Raw genomic sequence first — 19,518 nt, forward strand, 5'->3', positions numbered from 1 at the left:
GGCAGTGGCACCTGAAGGGCCGCCATGTAGCAGGTGAATAACACAGTGGCTCCTGCATTGTAAGCTGCATCCTGACACAGAGCTGGCCACTGGGCAGCTATGACAACAGCTGGCCCGCACAGCTGGCCCTTCCACCATGTACACAGAATGATGCCGAGGAGAGCCAGGAGCCAGTCACATCCCTGCTGCGGGCATCTCCATCTGTCCCCCTTGGGGCCAAGGACCCCCACCACCACCAGGGCAATTCTGAGGGGCTATTCCAACTATGCCTGCAACTACAGAGATATAAGAAAGCCTCTTCCTCTGGGTAGACTACGCAGGAAGCTAGAGAGGGCACCAGTGGGCTTCCAGTGTGTGTGTGGGGGGGGGGGGGGGGCCCTTTCTACGCTCCACCTTCCACCTACTGATTTCCTACCTAGGCCTCGTGCCTCCTTCAGAATCCTTGTCTTCCCTCCTGTTCCGATCCAGTCCTGTCTCTCGACTGAGACACCAGGCCCAGATAAGAATCTTACTTAACTTGGCCGTGGATGGTCCAGATGCCCTGCATCTGCTTCCAACACCTGCCCTGCGAGCAGTTCCTTTGCCTCACAGTTGGTTGGCCCGCGCTGGTTAAGCATGGCCTGGCTCTCCGCTGGGTTGTTCTTTGTGTGGCTTCAGGAGGCCTGCCGGTCACAGCGTGTTTCACTGTGTGGCCCTACAAATCTTTTCCCCCCGTGCCAGCCCCAGGGGCTCGGAGAACAAGCGTCTCTGGATTTCTCTGCATCTGTCATGCCCCACTTGGCTCCTCCTGGTTGGCAGGGGAGATCAATGGGTAGTTAGGACCTTCTCCGTTGACCTCTGCTCACCCGCTCCTAGCTGAGAAGTTGGTGTCCCTGACTCCTGCCTTTCCCAGCTCCCTCGGCCTGGCGTCCTGATAGCTGTCCTTTCCACCCACACTCGTTCTGGTAGTTCACCAACCGAGCTCCAACGCTTCGCTCTCCCACCCACCGTGGCGTTCCACTCAACTGGCCATCCTGCCTTGCAGTTTCGGTCAAGGGGGGACTCAGGACAGTTGCCGCAGAAAAGCAGGGCCGGGCGGGGGAGGAGTTGCCAGTGGACCAACCCAGACTTTCAGGTGATTTGGAGCGCAGTTTCTCTCAGAGTGCATCCCCAAGTTCTGGACACGTGACCTTGCCCAGAGAAGACCTATCCAAGCAAGGGGTCTGTAACCAGGTGCCAGTCGGAGATGCACTGACTCCATGATCCTGCCTTGGCCACTGCCACAGAGGAAGGTGGAATTCAGTGACCTTAATATTACGGCCAGCCTCGCCAAGGCTGTGCCTGGATTGAGCGGCCCTTTTCTATAAGGGGCCTGTGAGGGAGTCAGGGGGTCATCAGTGCCTCTCAGGGGTCACCTCCAGTGTCAGGGTGGGCCCCATCCCTTCAGAATGCCCTCTCGCCACCTGCCCTCCAGACACTAGCCCAGAAGACAACCTGTCAGGGTGGTGTAGCCCAGACTCTACCGCTCCACTGCTCCTGACCCTATGGCTACATGTAAACTTCCCATTTTTCACAAGGTTAGAACATGCCACTGGGAGACACAGGCTACCGATTCTCACGTCCACCATCTTGGGGCAAGACCCTCTTCCTGGAGGAGCCTGCCCCTGGTGGCTTCTGGGATCCCCCAAGTCTCGTCCCTTAACCACCTAAGCGCGTCCCTGAATAAAGTTGCCCAGTGAAAGGGAAATGGTGGTACGTTCCAGAAATTAATACTTCATGCACCGCGATGGTGCGTCTCATTCGATCCTGAATTCAGAAGGGGTTTTCTGGAGAATGCTTTTTATCCACCCAATGACGGCCGAGCTGCATAAGTATATTGAAGTAAGTCATTGCGTTTTCTCTTCTTCTTGCCCTGAGCCTCTTCTCTGGAAACTCCAGCTGGGACTTTTCTGAAAACGCTCCACCCCATCTCAGCTATGGAGATACCAGTTGCATGAACAAAATGGTCCTATTAGCTTGAAGCCCTTGGAAATGACTGGGTCCTTAGAAACCAAAAATGAAAGACATGACTGCTCAACAGCCGACCTGTGCCCCTCCCAGTGGCGGAGATGGCGCCGTCTTAAGACAATGTGCCAGTTCAGTGAGCAGCCCTGTGCGGTCATCATGGAAACGTTGTACAGGCAGACTCCCCAGGCCTGGTGGGCATCTGCTGCAGGACTCTCTCACCCTCTCCCACGGAGTCCATCCCAACACAGGGAAACCCTGCGGGACAGCATGGAGCCGTTTCTCAGGGTCTGGGAGACTGTCCGTCTTTCCAGGAACAGCCAGCCTCGTCTCGCTCCTGCAGAATGGCTGGTGGGTTTGAACCGCTGACTTTGTGGTTAGCTTCACCCACAGTGCCACCGGGGTTCCTTGGCCTCTAGATGCCAAAATGATTAACTTAAGGGAACCAGTGAAAACTCTGGATAAGTATCTGGGAGATGTATGGCACAAGTAGAAGAGAGCCCAGCTGATTCCGAATGTAGACCAAAATGTAGAGCTGGGGCGTGTGGTCTCCCAGGCCACTGTACAAGGTAGTCAGAAGAGCCTGACCAGCAACAAGGTCCCTAACTTGGTCCACCTGAGATGCCCAACCCCAGCTGGTCCCGTTGTCCCATCTAGCTCACCTGAGGAGTCCACATAGAGCCAGACCAGGGGCCCGAAGACTCACAGACCCCCTGAGGATGTGGAAGGCCACCCGTGTATCCTAGACCACAGGCTCTCTGAGGACAAGGTCATGGCTCACGCTGCGTTGGTTCTCACACAGAAGACCACTTTTTCAAAAAATCTGTTGCTCAAGTGTTGGGGTGCCATTTACCCCCCAGTCAAATGGCTCTTGATTTGTGAGACCATGGATCTTATAACCCTAGCTGCTCACTGCAGAAGAGACTTGTATGTGATGTTTGTGCCCAACAGACAGCATGACTTAAGGCCCAAGTGGGGGGGGGGAGTCTCCCACTGTGAGACTGCGGGGCGCTATTATTCCCTGGGCTGAGGAACCTATTGTAGAGATTCCAGAAAGACCCCCACCCTCCTCCTGTCCGCCTCACGCACAGCGCCTCCTGGTTTCTTCTTGTCTCCTCCTATTGAGATGGGTCATAAGGCCCTCTCAGTTCACACCTGTGGGTAAGATGATGGAGATATTAGAATGGCCTTGTGCGTAAGATTTGGAAGTAAACGATGTTTGAGGTTGTCCAGGTCTTACATGGGGGCTGTAAAAGGCTGAAAAGCAACCAGAGAAAAGACAGTGAAGGTGGAAGCTGAGAAACCGCAAGTGAAGAATTCAGAATGTCCACATTTTTTAAATGGCTGAGTGTCAGTGCAGGGTCCTCAGGTGACATAAATGGTTTGCCTTGTCCTGCTGAGCTCAGGCTGGCTCGTCCAGCCCCCCTCCATTGCCCTAGGGAAGAAAAGGCCTGGCTTTCTGCTTCTGTAAGGATTGGAGCCCAGAAAACACTGACAGGCAGCTCACCTCCGAAACACCGGGGTCGCAATGAGTCAGAATTGACTCCAGGGTTGGTCAGTAGGACGAGGTGACCTGGGTGGGTTCTGAATAGTCTCCATTTGGGTCCTGTTCATGATTGGGGCAGCCCAGAAGCCCATCTAGCTCTTGCCAGGGTTCAGAGGAGTGATGGGCAGCTGTCATGAGTGAGTAGGAGCCTGGTGGCATAGTGGTTATGTGGTGGGTGGGCTGTTGACCACACAGGCAGCAATTTGAACCCATCGTCCTCAGGAGGAAGGTGGGGCTGTCTACTCCTGTCAAGAGTTACAGCCTTGGAAACCCAGAATTGACTAGATGGCAGTCGGTTTGGTTTGGGGTTTTAGTGGTTAGTCATCGGTGAACCAGTGACTCAGGCCTTCAGGGAATTCTGCCTGATACCCTGGCATTAGGGTAGTACAGATTTACTCCCCTCTGAGCCCCATAAGCCCTCCTCAGGGAGGCTCTGGGAACACAGAAGTCTGTGACCCAGCAACACAGGAGCACAGGCATTGGCCAGCCTGGGAGGAAAGGGAGATGTCAGAGGTACGTCCAGGCCTGGCCACCGTGCTGATCACCTCACACCCTTGGGAAGGCCTTTCAGAGCTCTCACCGGAAGATCTGTGTGTGTGTGTGTGTGTGTGTGTGTGTGTGTCCGTCTGTCCGTCCGTTTCTATGTTTTCGCTCAGCCTGCCAGCCACATTGCAACTAAGATCCGGTCTATAAAGGATCGAGGGACATCCTCTCCCTTTCCTTCCCGGTCTTCACACTGTATCTCCTCTACCGCCGTTCCCCAAAAAAGGAAATCCGACCAATTTGCTAAGGCAGGGGTGGGGGGAAGGGACTTTGCTGAGAAGCCTGTTACCAGAGAAGTGTTTTCAGCCTGCAGGAAAAGATCCCGTTGTGCAGCACATCCCCATCCTTAGAAAAAGCCCTTCCACGCTTTCTTTGTTGTACTATCCAAAGAGAAACGCAAGAGCAACCGTCTGAAGGGGGAGGGTAAAGGCAAGTCTGCGGCGCAGGCCCCAGCCTGCGTCAGTCTGAGTGCTGCGTGCTGGAGCCCAGAGAGCAGGGCCCTCAGCCATTGCTGCTGTCCCCTGGCTACTCACTGAGGCCCATTTCCTCAGGTTTTACCCCAAAATCAGTTGAACAGACAGACCATGAAAGCATCTTAGGATGTTCATCGTCATATCCTAAACTGTGTACATGGCTTTCAAGGTTTTCGGGGATGGAGAGGGGGAGAAATCCACACTCATTTCATGCCAGTGGCCAAAAGTTCTCCACCCCTACAGAATAACCGCTGAAAGGGGCTGGCTCCTCGCTGAGCACAGTCTGGAAGGACTGGCCCACTCGTGCTGTGGAAGGCCCTAAGGGCCATCTCCTCAGGTCCTCATGGGGGAGAACGAGAATTCCGTCTACCGGATGGGCCTTTGGCCGTGAGCTCCTTTGCCTGTGTGTCTGTGGGCAGGGAGAAGCACTGGGCAGGAGCAATGCCCTTGCTCAGTCTGCTGGCACTGCCCAGGTAGGGGGAGCCAAAGAGGCAATTGGATTCGTAAAAGTTAAAATTTCAGAGACTCCCATCCACAACAGCCAGAAGACCTCGTGTGGTCACGGGTAGGAGAATGCCTTGTGGGTCCTTACTAGACACGGCACCCAGAGTTCACGCTCCGAGGAGGCGCCAGGACCTGCCAGGCCTAGGTGCTTGTCTCCCTGTCACTTGTTTCCTTTTGCCCTCTCCTGCCACCGTGTTGCTCCTGTGTTAGCCAAGACCTAGAGTACCGGGCTTCTTCGTTGGAGACTCATTACAGCTTACCTCTATCTGCCTTTCTTTAAAGCCAGCTGAACATACCCAATGCTCTCCCTCTATGGTAAGACCCACCCTCCAGACCACTCTCCCGGCTTCCGTGACCACCCCCTCTGACACTCCCAACCCCACCCCCACTTTGACCCATTCCCCCCCCCCCAAGAGTTTCTCGGAGCCCAGCCGAGCTCCTATTGCATGTAGCCCCACGTCTGTGATGTGCTGTGCCTGCCTGGTCTTTCGTCAGCCGTGAGAATGCTGTCCACGTATCGGTGTTCTTTTACCCCCCTGAGCTTCCCTTGGGGCGATAATTCACTGTGATCCTCACCATCTCACCAGCCACTGGGAGAGAATTGGACCCAAGGGTCATTTCCTGTTAAAACACCCCTGGAGGTTTTACTGACTAAAGTCTCTAACCTGGATGGAAGGTGGGGGGCGGGGGTGGAGAAGGCACCTGGGAGAGCCAGGGGACGGGCCTGCAGAGACAGGGAAACACTGAGAAGATGGAGCCTAGAGACGGAAAGGCTGGTGGAACTGCCCAGCATCACAGTGCTGGTGCCCTTGAGCTCGCAGACCAGGCCCCCGGGGACAGGCTGACACTGGGAGTTGTAACTAGGGGGGACAGGGGGTGTGATAGAATTGCCAGTGGCTCCAACCAAGTCCCAGTTTTCCTCAATGCCCAAAGCTCATTAAAAGTCGGCTCCACCCCTTCCTCCTCCACAGGGCTGGATGTACACCAGGGGGTTGGGTGATTTAAACTATTCCTGATAGAGGGGCCGATGGTCCGCTTGGGCTCAAGTGACTGAGATGCCACTCGTGGTGACCTTGAGGTGTCCTTGGAACCACTACCTCACACACTTCAAAACGAGGGGCATGCGTGTGTCCAGCAAAGGGCCCATGCATCGATTCCATGAGCCCCCAAATCAGCAGATTGGGGACAAGATTGAGGACAAGATTGAGGCCGTTAAAGGCCGTTAAAGGCTGAAGTCAGATGGGCTGTCACGCCAGCCAGGGACAGCCTGTGGACCTGCTCCATCACTGCGTTGTCATCCGGTCAGCCTGTCCACAGGGAAACATGTCTGTCCCCTTCTCGAGCAACGGGAGGGGTTTGCCACCACTGGGGAGGGGTCTGAGCGCCAGAGTGGAATTCAGACGTCAACCTTTGGGGTTTTTTTATTTGTGTTGTTTTTAAGTTTCCATTCATCAGCTCCAGATGGCCCTGGGGGCACCAGCTTCTCCGAGTCTTGACACTCCCAGCCCAAGTTCCCCAGGCCGAGCTTGTTTTTTCTTGTGTGTGTATTTCTCCTTTCCCAAACATGGTGGAGCCGACAGCTGAGTTATAAAACCCTGAGCCACGTCTGCAGACTCCTCTGGGGGAACGAAACCTCCTTCTAAGGAGAGAAAATAGAATTACAAGCAGCTACACAGGTGCTAGAAATGCAGGGATTAAGGGCATCAGAGGCTTTGATACACCCCACCCCCCAGGGGCCCAGGGCCGGGCCAGGATGGCTGCCTGTCGGCCCAGCAGCACTACTCCGGGCAGGTCTCAAGGACTCAGCAGTCCTCTGCCTGGTGGGGAGCTGGGACTCCCTGGGCAGCTGTGGTGGCCCTAGGGTCTAACTAGAAGAAAATATTTGGATTTTTCTGTCTAGACCAGGGGTCCTCAAACTACAGCCCGCGGGCCACATGTGGCCCACCGAGGACATTTATCTGGCCCATTTTTTGTTTGGTTGGTTTTATTTTTTACTTCAAAATAAGATGTGTGCGTGTGCATAGGAATTTTTTCATAGTGTTTTTTTAAGCTATAGTCCGGCCCTCCAACGGGTCTGAGGGACAGTGAACTGGCCCCCTATTTAAAAGTTTGCCCTGGTAAACCATCTGAAGTCTTCTTCAAGACCCCCTTCGACCTGACTTTTTGGACAGCCTCCAGGGCGAAGGGTGGGCCTGCTGGGGTATAGGGACTGCCTGGGCGTTTCCCTGCCCCCGGGGCCACTTACTGAGAAGGACATCCAGGGCTGGGGAGTGGGGGGAGCGGGAGGTGTTTCAAGTGGGAGCAGCGGTGCTCCCGGCACCTCCGAGGGGGTCAAGAAGCCTGGGGTCTTGTCAAGGAGACCTAGACCCGGAAAGAATGAACAAATCAGGAGGGAAAGGGAAATAGGGTGGGGGCTGGGGGGCATCCTAGTGGCACCTGACTCCCCTCCTGCCCGAGGGGGGCATCTTGGATGGGGCCAGTAACAGGAAATTCCAGGGGTCCATTCTCTCCCGGTGCTGACAGCGGGAGGGGCTGGGGCAGGTGGGGCGAGCTGCACTAGTTCGGGGTCGTGGGGGGGGGGGAGGGTCACCCATCCAGCTGGGAGTGACAGGGGGAGGGTCTCAATTCCAGAGGCAGAAGACAAGAAGAGCAGCTTGTCCTGAGTCCTGGCCAGGAAAGTCCCAGGGCGCTGGCGTCTTCGGCCAGCATCAGGGCCATGCCTATAGTCACCTCTGCCCCTTCCAGTCCAGGCTTTCATGAAGGCCGATGGCCGGCCCTGGGCAGGCCCCATTGGGTCCTCACAACCAGGGCTGGGGCTTGCCCAGGGCTTACTCCGAGAGAATGTGCCTGTCCCATCCACAGGCTTGCTGCTCCGCTGGCCCTCTGCCCCAGTCTCAGGCAACCTGGCCGTGGCTGGGGGACCTCAAAGTACTGCATTCAAACCAGCCCCCGCATACGTCACAATACCCCCACCCCCAGCTCCTTCTCCCCAGACCAGTTTGGGGCCTGGGCAGAGGGTCCTGAGAACCACCGGAGCCGGAGACGTGGCTCCTGTGGGCTGGCGACCGGCCAGTGTGCCAGGACCCCCAGGGGTGCCATCCCGCAGGCAGTTGCCGCGGAGATCCTCCTACTGCCCCAATCCTTACAGGAGCCAGGGCCGTGCTGACCAGGGACGGCAGCGACCCTGCGCAGGAGAGGGGCTTCGCAGCATCGGGGTGGCTTGCTTACTTACACCAAGAGCAGCCGGCTGGGCCTCGATTTCAAAACCTGCCGAAGCCCTTTGGAACCATCTGGAGTTCCGCCCAGGGTGTTCTGAATGCAGAATAAAGAGGAAGAGGGGAGAAGAGGAAGGCAGGGCCATGGGCTTCGGGGCCTGGACACAGCCTGACTCGACAGAGATCCCAGGCTGGGGTTGTTTTTTGAGCCCAGAAAGAGCGGGCAGCTGGCCTACCCCCCACCCCACCCCCAAATACACACACGCAGCTGGACTAAGGAAAGGGGTCACCGTGCAGCTAACCCCCACCCTAACCTGCCCCCTCCCCAACCAAGGGCTGTGTTTCTCCGAGCAAGGCCCATCCGGGGTTGCCCCCTCCCCTTGTGTCGCTGTGTTAACTTCCACCTCCTATTGCCGACGGGTTCCAGAATGCCGAGGAGAACTCGCGAATCTCCATCACCTTCTTCCGCCTCTTCCGGGTCATGCGCCTGGTCAAGCTGCTGAGCCGCGGCGAGGGCATCCGGACCCTGCTGTGGACCTTCATCAAGTCCTTCCAGGTAGCCAGCGCCCCGCCCCCAAGCCCCGAGCCCTGCCTGCCGGAGAGCCCCCTCACCACCCGCGTGGTGGGTGAACCTGGGGCGGCAAGGTGACACTGGGATGCAGTGTGACCACAGCTCTGCCTCTGGCCCTACTGCCCTCGCGTCTGGAGTGAGGGTGCTGGACTAGATCGGTGGCTGCTTCCAGACACCCGCACCCAGCTCAGGGAAAGGGAGAGGCTGGGGCTGCAGGACACCGAGGTATCCCTGCCCAGCACCCTGGGGTGCCCCATAACCCCAGGGCCCTCCCCGTGGTCGCATGTTTCGTATGGGCCGCCTCCTTCCTGCAATGGGCATTTCAGCCATGCCGCTGTCTGTGCCGGCCTGTGCCCATCCCCACGCCCGCTCCTGGGGACCCTGGTGTCAGATGCCGGAGGGCAGAGCATTCTCTCCCAGGGACACAGGGGGCCTCCTAACGATGTAATTCATTCTCTCTTCCCAGTGATCACTTTTCTAGCTGTAAAAACAAAGTAATGACCGCCCCGGGCCAGCTCTTGAAGGCTGGTATGTAAGTCTGGAGCTGAAAAGTAGCAAGCAGCCTCAGCTGGCTTGGTTGGGGTCCTTAGAGATCGCTGGCCAAACCAGGGGAACTCCCAACTCGCTGTGGCGAGTCGAGTACCACTCGAGACACCCTAGAGGGCAGAGTATAACTGCCCCCTGGTGGAGAGGGCAGAGGAGGGCAGAGGGGGGGGCAGGCTGTACTTCTTTACAGATGCAGACGGCTCTAACACTGCTGCAGAGCAGCTGGGGGATTGGAACCTCTGGCCTTACCGTTCCCAGGCCTTAATAAGTTCCCATACTTATTTGGCTTACTGCCCCTTTTCAGGGGAAAAAAAAGAAAAATACATGGCACCCTCTGGCAATTAAAAACCTATGTTCTGTAGTCCCATCTCCGGAACAAAATGTAGGATCTGAACCCCCTGGTTCAGACCGGCAGCGCCCATCCCCCACCCAGGGCCCAATACTGCCCACTTTGGGAAGCATTTGCCTGCACCTTTGTGCCATCGGAGCTGAAAAACCCAATGAGTCGTTGACGGTGACCTAGCCACCCTCGGTGGCTGGAGTACCGCGGCCCGAGGGCTTCCCCGGCTGTATGTCCTGCGGAGCTGGTGCTGGGTTTGAACCTCCGGCCTTGCCATTAACAGAGAGCTCTGAAACCTCCGCAAGAGCTGGAGAAGCCCCTCAGTTCGGCTTCCAGCATCCCAGCCTGGTGCCAAGGGCAGGTTGCCCTCTCCCCTTGGAAGTAGCATTCTCAGACTTCCTGAGATGACACTGGGCCGGACCTGCATGGCTAGTCCAGGCCTGGTCTCTGGTCCGTGGTCCATGGGTAGACGGTCCAGGAGTTGTCGATGCAGCCGTAGGAGAAAGGCTCTGTCTGGCATGGGGGCTGCTTGGAATTCATCTCCACGTGTTTTCTGGACCAGTCCCCAAGGCCTTAGGGTCCCCTAGACCAGCCGTACCTTGATGCACCACCTAGCTGCCCTCCCTACGGCCAACCTGAGACCCAGCCAACACTCAGCCTAAGGGTGAGCTGCTGAGACCCTGGGAGTGGCTTTTGACCCTGTGGGACGTCTGAGTTCCACACTCTTCGCTTTACCCTGCTTGAGGCCCCCCCCCCAGACCCCTCTCCTGCCTCTCAGGTGAGGAGGGGTGGCACTGTAGTGGTCAGTTATGCCCTCCCCCGCCCCAGCGTGCTGATCCTCCAGGAGCCCCCTGCTCGGGGGTTCTGCTCTCTGCAGGTGGTGCATGCAGGAAACAAGATGGGAGATGCCACCCCACACCCTCAGTGAGCTTACACTGTAACTAAGTGATCAGGATACACAGCCCCCATTACCCAGACTCCGTGTGTAACAGAGACTGAAAACACACACGTGTGTGTCCAAGAAAGATCTCAAGAGACCGCACATGAGAACGTGCTTGTCACACATCCACAGGCCCCACCAGTCATCCAGGCTAAATGCCCAGCCCTCCAACGCAAAGTGCTGCCCGGGAGAGGAGCCCATGGGTGTGGGGGGCAGGGGAGAGGAGCCCATGGGTGTGGGGGAGCAGGGAAGAGGACCTCCCTCAGCACCTCGCCCCTCTTCCAGTCGCCAGCCTCACACCGACTCCCGGGAGACTTGGGAGTGACAGGATGAGCAATGCCCCAGGGAGCAGCCTGCCTCTCCCGCCCTGGTGTCTGTGGCTGGGAGGAGTGGGGCCACCTCACACGTGGAAGGTAGTGTCTGCAGGTCCCCCACTTTGGCCTGCTTATGTTTGAGGAGTGGGCTATCACAAGGCCCCCAAGATAATCTTGTCACCTCTCCCAGAGCCCTGCCTGCCTTCTCAAAGACCTGCTTTTGTCCAGCTCCACCCATGGGCTCCCTGGGGAGCCTGGAACCTCTGTCCCTGCAGCTCAGGGCCCCAGGGCTCTGAAGGAAAGCACAGACCACAACACACCCACCACCCACTAGAAAGGACACTTGAATTGGGGGGTCTAAGTGAAAAAGGACATTCCGTGGTCTAGCAGTGCCATCTAGTGGCAATGGGCAGGCGGTGAAGCAATTTCTGACACCTTGTTTGAGTCAAGAACAGACACTTTTAACCAAGTTGTTCAAGGTAGATACACCGAGAGTACAGCGAAGGGAAACCAACCACGTGCAAGGTACCACAGTGCCGTGTAACCGCTTTGCCCTTCACCCTTCACAGTCACCCAAGAGGCAGTTTTTCCAGTGTTCACACAGAGAAACGGGCGCAGAGAGGTGACTTTGTACACGCTGGCTCCCACTGCTAGAATGTAGCACACGGTGCATTTGAACCCTGGTCTGTGTGACGCCTGCTCACTACCACGCGTGAAGCAAAGTAGACCTGCTTAGGAAGAGGCGGTGACTTGGCAGTATTGGCTCCATGTGGACGCTTCCAGGGACCGCCCCCCCCCGCCCCCGCCACCCCGGCTCAGACAAATATATTGCCCAAAACAAAAGTGCGCACACAGACAGACACCAAAAACGGGTGTCACAGAACCTAGGGGAGACCTCGATCGTTGAGGGGAAATTTCTTCTGTGTTTGAATTCCATTTTCCCATGAACCTTTGAAGTCCCTTCTTGTTCGTTGGCAGTCCGTGCGACTCTGCCGGTCGCTGTCACGCTCATTTCTCAGGAGCTGCGTCAGAAGCAGGCCGCGTTCTAGGGTCCGTTACTCTGAGAGGGCCCTTCCCGGGCCAGGCCTGGCCTTCCTGCTCCGAAAACGCGCTATGTGCACAGACCGGTCCCCGAAGGAGCCCAGTGCCTAAGGCGGACGAATCTCCACTAAGCTACTGACTAGACTATCGGTTGACTTGAAGGTGACCGGGGAGCCCTTCCTCAAGGGCCCAAGGTCCAAAGGGACACCTAGAGGTCATTTCATCGCAGTAGGCCACCCCGACTTCATGGACCCAGAAAACTGGGTTCTGGGAAATTAAAACTGCCCTGGGAGGATGTCTGGGTCATTCTGGTTCATCTTACAGAACGACATCCCTGCGGCCCCGTTTTCCCCACACACCACACTGGAGAAGCTCCAGCCTACCTCTCTGCCGGGCACTTCTCTGGGGAGGGGATCGCACCCCAGCAGCCAGCTGCCCCCTGGCCCTCGGGGCCTCACAGCGGCCTCTGTGCTTCCTTGCAGGCCCTGCCCTACGTGGCTCTGCTGATTGTGATGCTCTTCTTCATCTACGCCGTGATTGGCATGCAGGTAGGCAGAGCTCCCCCACCCTGCTGCGCCTCTGCCCGCCACCTTGTCCCTTTCCCTCTTCCCTGGTTCTCTGCCGCCTGCCCGCCTTCCTCTCCACGACACTTACTCAGTGTGGCCCTTCTCCATTTCAAAACTGTGGGGCGGAGCAGAACTACTCGGGGCGGGGGCGGGGCGGGGTGACCAGACGGGTCATCTGTCTCGTGTGTAGCCGCTGGTCAGTGTGAGGGGCTGCCTGAGGCCTGCAGCACCATGAGCAGGAAGCTTTGCCCCACCGGTCCTCCAGACCCCCCTGGGTCTGCCACAGGGCCAGCCCCTCTGAGATGGAAGGAGCTCCCTGGCCAGAAGATTAAAGGTGGCCCTGCGGGAGAGAAGCATTAGCCTTCAAAGGCCTGTGGCCGGAGGCTTCTGGCTGCAGAGGCAAATCAGGCCTGTCCACACGTAGGTGCCCTCATTCCATATCAGCCCAGAGCCCTGGGATGCAGACAAAGCAACCACAATGACAGGAGGGCCCTGAGAGCTTTCTCGTGGCTCAGAGGCTCCGTCTCAGGGCCCAGCTGTCCTCAGCCCCAGCTCCCTCTGAACTCTCCTGGTCTCGTGAGAGTCTTGTGAGATGTGTGTAGTGGGGAATTAGGAAGGGGGGCCAGACAGGGCCTCCAGGGTCACGCCCAGCCTCCACAGGGCACTGACAGGTATGCTTGTATCAAGGGACCACATCTAACTATGCACAGGCTGCCCTGCCCAGCGTCTGGGGAACAATGTGGGGATGGGGTAGGGGGGTTGGGGGCAAATAGTAGGGGTCTTGCCGTCCACGACTCACCCACCCTTCCTCCCTCTCTGGGCTAGGTGTTTGGGAAAATCGCCCTGAATGACACCACCGAGATCAACCGGAACAACAACTTTCAGACCTTTCCCCAAGCCGTTCTGCTCCTGTTCAGGTGGGTCTGGGAGGAAGCAGGTGAGCACGCACAGCCCGCGTCCCGCAGGATGCCGGGCCAGGTGGAGTGGGAGGGAGAGAACTGGAGCCCCCCGTGAGAGAGCCCAGCCTCCCACTACTGACATCAGCAGTCCCCGGAGCAGCCCACGGGGCCCTGGCAGAGCTGCAGGGACCAAAGTGCAGCGAGAACGCACCCTGCTTAGGCTCTCTCCGAGGAAGCCAGCCTCCAAGGGCCAGAAGCCGCAAGCATACACGAGAACATAGAGCGATGATCGTAGTGAAGCCCTAGAGGATGGGAGAGACCAGAGAGAGAGTGCAAGAAAGGAGTCAGACACCATTTGTGGAAGCGTGCTCTCCTCAGCTCCTCTGGATGGGCCACGTGGGCCTGGAGAAGGGAGAGAGCCTTCACTCTCGTGGGGCATTTAGAGGGAGCCTTACGGCATGCGTATTCAGTAGTTCCATGCATCACAGGGTGGGTGGGATCTACATGAAGGTTCCTGAGCTCACAGGTGAGGACACCTAATACCTGCATTGGGGGAGGAACAAGGGCGGTTGGGTGTCATGGCAGGAAGATCATGTCTGCTTCTATAGGGAGATATTATTAACCATGTGCTGGCTTTAAGGCAGCATAACTGTTAGGGGGAGAATCTGTGGGAATGATTTTTAAACCAGGATAATTTACTTGCACTTTACCTCTAACTTACCAAAGTGGAGGCTTTCCTACATTGGAATACCAGCTTTCCGGATTCCCTGTTATAAGTTAGGGAAGATAGTCCGGGTCATATTTCCCTTCGTGTTAAGTTTCCCTCAGGACCCTGAGCAGGATCAACCCAGTGACATCACTAGTGACCCCAGGGTGGACCCCTGCGGTGGACAGGACAGCCCCACAGAAGGGACCACCAAGCAGCAGCCTGCTTGGTGGTCCCTTCTGTGGGGCTGTTTAAAAATCATTCCCATGACCACTGGGCCCATCACCCAGTGTAGCAGCCTGTCACCGCCTGCCTCTATCACCCAATCAGGGTGTGCTGGGGACACAGTCCCTGCCAATCAGCAGAGGGAAGGGTCTCCTTGGCCTTGGGCCTCTCTGGAGGGGGTATGAGGGGCAGAAGGGCTGGGGCTGGGAAGCTCAGCTCTTGGCTCTTGGCCCTGGGAGGAGGGCCCTTTGCCCACGGGGTGAGGGTTGACATCAGGAGGTATGCACTGGGTGACCCTGCGTGATGGGGGGGGGGGGCGACCTAGCCTGCGATGCTTTCGCTGTGTGACCTTGAGGAGGACTGCTGACTTCTCTGAACCTGCTTCCTCCTAAAACGAGTGCAGGCATTGACCACATGGCACCTGTGCCGTGTGCTGTCTGAGAGGGTGTACCCACGGCACGTCGCTTCATCCTCCAGTCCACCGCGGGCCTGCAACCTGGGGGTGGGGGCCGGGGCCGGCAAAGGCACACGGGCGCTCCCACGCCCTTGGAGGACACCTGCCTCCCCACAGCTGGGGAGAGGGGTGGTCCCCAGGCCCGCCCACCACGCCTGTCTCACATGGCTCCTGGACCCCTCAGGCCTGGGTCATTTTCCTGCTCTCCAGAGTCTCGCCCTCTGGGGCCAGGGCGTCCAGGGCTGGCAGGTGGCAGCTATTTATGTTACCCCTGGACCAGGTGAAAGGCACTGGGTGGCATAGTGGTCATGCATTGGGCTGGTAACCGTAAGATCAGCAGTTTGAAACCACCCCCAGCCGCTCCTCGGGAAAAAGATGAGGCTTTCTACTCCCGTGAAGAGTTACGGTCTCAGAAACCCATAGGGACAGTTCTCCCTGCCCTTGGGGTCACCGTGAGTCAGAATTGATTGACAGCAGTGAGTTTGGGTTGGGTTGGGTGGCTGCTCACCACACCTGTACAGGAGAGAGAGGAGGCATACAGCCTCGGAAACCCTATGGAGGGTCGCTATGGGTTGGAATCACCTATCAACGCCCTGGCAGTGAGTTTAGGATGAGATGAGTCCAGCTCCTATAGCCTACCGACATGGGGCCCTTTCTCATCCCCCGGGCTCCTTCCAAAGAGCCCCACCTTCTCTGTCAGACAGTCCCACTGTCACCATGTGCTGCGAGCCCTTCCCCCACACCCAAGCCCTCCCTCCCCAGCCCGCACCATTAGGCTGAAAAGCATGGGCTCCCCTAAACATGGCTGCGATGGACGTCACCGCCTCCCCGATGGGAAGCTTTCGGGACGCGAAGACCATTGGAGCAGCTCCGTGATAGCACTTGGTCGCATTTCGACCTGGGGTTTGGACACAGATGGCAGGAGGAGCCCATTGTTCTGACTCCTCTCTTCCCTGAAGCCTTTGATAATAGAAAAATGCCTCCTCCACCAAAAAAAAACAAACATTTTTATTGGCACAGAGTTCACATATCATGCAATTCCAGAGTTCAGTCATATCAAGAAGCATTGCACATCATCAGAAAACATCTGTTAAAAGAATGAACCCATTTACCGTGCTAGGCAAAAAGCGAAACACGAATGGGTGCAATTTAAACACATGGAACAAACAGCCCCCCCTTACCACCGAGTCGATTGGCTGGTCGGAGTTCCCCAGGGGGCTCCCACGGCTGTACGGCTCGACTGCCGCATCTTCCTCCACTGAGCCCCTGGTAGGTCCGAACTGCCAACCTTGCGGCAGGCAGCCGAGCGCTCAACCGCTGTGCCACATGGGTTCTCCAGGAACGTGTTAGATGAAACAAAATGCGGAGGAATTCCTCGATGGAACGGAGCAGATGGGATTCAATTGGCAACAGAGCTAAGCCCAGCCCTACGCAGCGCCAGGACGAGAGGGCAGCTCTGGGCTCCTTGGGCCTTGTGTTGGGAGAGCATTTGGAGAGCCTAGCAGCTGAGAGAGGAGGCCCAGGCCGGGAGTTAGGGCCTGAGAGGCAGAACCGTGACTGCCCCGCTCCCCAGGATGGGCTCCAGCCCACCCCAGCCCACCCACGTGGCAGCACACCCAAGGGAAAGCCTTGCTCACAGAGGTGGCAAGGAGAGTTCTCAGTCCGAGAGCACAGAGCCGCCATCGCCCGGTCCTGAGGAGGGCAACCCAGGTCCATCGCTGGAGCTGTGAAAGAGCCCGGAAAGTGCTTGCCTCCGAAGCGGCCTCTGAAACAGTGGGACAGGATGGGCTTCCACAGGGTGGAAGATGAAGCCAAGATGCCAATGTACCAAGGGACAGCCCGCCTACGGAGACAAACGAGTGTGGAGTTAGGCGTTAAGCCCAGAGGAGTGATTGTAAAAATCGCTCCTAAGTCTAAATGACTGTTAAGGAAAAATGTCCAAAGCCCTCACTATAATTTGGAAGCAAAATTCCCTGGTATCGCAACAAAGATGGGAAGGGAAGTGGGGGGAGAATCAGGAAGTGTGTGAGGAGAGGAAGTGGACGTTGTGAAACTCTGCACTCACCCACCACCCAGTGCCTGCCGTGGGTTTTGGAGGCGGAGAATCTGTATGGAGCAGAGCCTCTTCTTCCTGAGACGCGCACAGTGGGTTTGAACCACTGACCTTGTGGATAGCCATCCGAGGCTTACCCAACCACACCAGCAGGGCTCCTGGAGTGTAGGTGTACCAAACCCACGGCATCGAGGGAATTCTGACTCACAACGCCCCTTTAGGGATTCTCCAAAGCTGTGGATTTTTACAAGAGCAGACAGCCTCATCTTTCTCCCAGAATATTTTATAAAGATGGAAAACTAAGAGTAAATATTTTACCAATCACTGAAGCACACAAAACGAGCTCCGTTTCTCCATCAAAAACCACGCTCAGTCATTGGTTGCTTAAGAACCGAGTGCTCGGTTGTTTGTCACAGACACAGGGAGACGAAACAGCCTAGAGAGTGGGACTAAAGGGACAGAAACAAGACACACAGAACACATATTAGAGGGGGGGCAGGGGGGGCACCACAGCAATAGCTGAGGAAATAGAATTCTGGATGGAAGGCATTAAAAAGACAAAGAGGGTTCTTTGGTGTGGCTCGAGGTAAAATCCATCAAGAACATGAAACCGCCGTGAGATGATAGCAGCTAGCCAGACTCGCGTCGTGAGGAAATGTATGAATCAGACTCCGAGGCAGTGTACGCAGACCCCATGGGAGACATCTGTCGCACCTGCAAAGCGACAGAGCCATGGAGCGAACTAAAAGGAAGGATGCAGACCGTCCGAGTAGCACACTTGAACTTCATCTCATAGAAACCGTCACACACTTGAACTTCATCTCACAGAAACTGTCACAAAGATCAGCCAAGATTTTAAGACACGAAGATTTGGTTTGGTTTTGTTTTAATTCTAACACGTCTTTGACCTCAATAGAGTAAAATGAGAAATGGACCATTTTTTAAAAGATCACCTTCCTGTGTTTCAGAGAGTTGTGCTGCACTGGGTATTTGAGGGTGGATTTTTGTCCAAAGGGGATCGCCTGCCTTTCTTCTCAGGCATCTTGGAGTGGACTTTAACCACCCGCTTAGTGGTAGACAGGCTAGCTCCTGAACCATTCTTGCCATCAAGAGACTCTGTCTCAAAAAAAAAAATGTTTGTTTGTTTTTTAAACAAGACAAGACCCTCTCTAAAATGTATGCACTTAAAAATGTTCACTCTTCTGAATAATTCAAAACTAAAACCATGAGCTAGTTAGAAATACAAGTGGAAAACACTCTCTCTTTCCAACGTAGGAGAGACATTGGTCAGTGACAAAGGAGAATCCAGAGCCTAAAGTTCATTTATTTAAAAAAAAAATACATTTCTAATAAATAGACCAGTAACTTACAAAATGAAACCAGCAGAGCTCAAAGCCTGAAGGAATACATTCCTAAGAATGTATTAATAACAAACCCTAAAACCGAAGACCGATAAATAGACAAACCTCTGTCAAAGCCATTGAAGAATAAAGTACACAACATAAAAAATGAAACAGCCTAATTACTGCAATGGAGATGATTTTAGAATTACAATTAAGTATTATGAACAGATGTATGCCAACACATTTGAAAATCTAGGTGAAATGGATGATTTTCACGTGAAAATACAGATTGCAAAAATTGGCTTCAATGTTTTAGTCTTCCTTTACATCTATATGTGGATATGCCATATTCATTGAACCAATTATCCTTGGGCATGTTATTAGTAACCACAACTCTCCTAGTTTTCAATAGAACTGAGATTAAACATTACTGTAAAAACAATAATAAGCACCATAGACACAGAAAAGTTGGTACATCTCCGTCCTAAAGGAGGCCCAAGGTGCATGATTTTTATTGGAAGGTCCACCAAGATGTCACTGCTAAGCGAGGTCAACTTTCCAGGAATACGCAGAGATAGAAAACGTCCTCATTCGTTTCGAAAGACAAACATACGCCTTCAAAAATAAAGAACTGGGAAAAACAAAAGGAAGTCTAAATGTGGAAATGAGTAAACATAGCTGTCACTGTTACAGACAACAATAGCATTCAAGTGGAAAATCCCAGGAAATCAGCAAAAAAAACCTTGACAGCCACAAATAGACCTGCGGGAGGGACGATTAGCACAGAACAATCACATGACCAGATCGCATCCGTCACAGCAAGGTTTATCCAGTACATTGATGAAAATAAACGAATGGATAAGAGGTGGGGGGAAGAAACAAAACTGTCTTTATTTAGAAAAAAAATGTTTCTTTGTAGAATAGCCAAGAGAAACCACAGATGAATTATGAGAATTAATAAGAGAACTTGGCCCATTTTCTGTGCATAAAATCGATTGTGTTCCAGCTACTTCTAAATCAAACTGAAAATACAATTACTTATATATACACGTATATAAGTATACTATTTATAATAGAAACAAAATTAATAAGAGACTCAGGAATAAATCTAGCAAAAGATATATGTGAAGAAATTATAATATCTTAATAAAGATGATAAATAAGACCTCAATAAAGAAAGAGCTATACTATGTTTCTGTCTGGGAAACTGAAAATCATAAGGCTGTCAGAATTCCTCAATTTATATTTTAACACAG

General features: G+C 54.9%; 1 protein-coding gene across 1 annotated transcript in view; it reads left to right on the forward strand.

The window, feature by feature from the left end:
• CACNA1C (calcium voltage-gated channel subunit alpha1 C) overlaps positions 1-19,518 on the forward strand; it is a 728,086-nt gene that overhangs the window by 665,265 nt on the left and 43,303 nt on the right. Inside the window, exons 33-36 of the mRNA XM_075552255.1 lie at positions 5,332-5,364; positions 8,692-8,820; positions 12,499-12,564; positions 13,408-13,499. Coding sequence (XP_075408370.1) covers positions 5,332-5,364; positions 8,692-8,820; positions 12,499-12,564; positions 13,408-13,499 — 320 coding nt within the window. The remainder of the gene's footprint in view (positions 1-5,331; positions 5,365-8,691; positions 8,821-12,498; positions 12,565-13,407; positions 13,500-19,518) is intronic.

This window comes from Tenrec ecaudatus, chromosome 6 (genome assembly GCF_050624435.1).
Source record: "Tenrec ecaudatus isolate mTenEca1 chromosome 6, mTenEca1.hap1, whole genome shotgun sequence".
NCBI classification, from domain to species: Eukaryota; Metazoa; Chordata; class Mammalia; order Afrosoricida; family Tenrecidae; genus Tenrec; species Tenrec ecaudatus.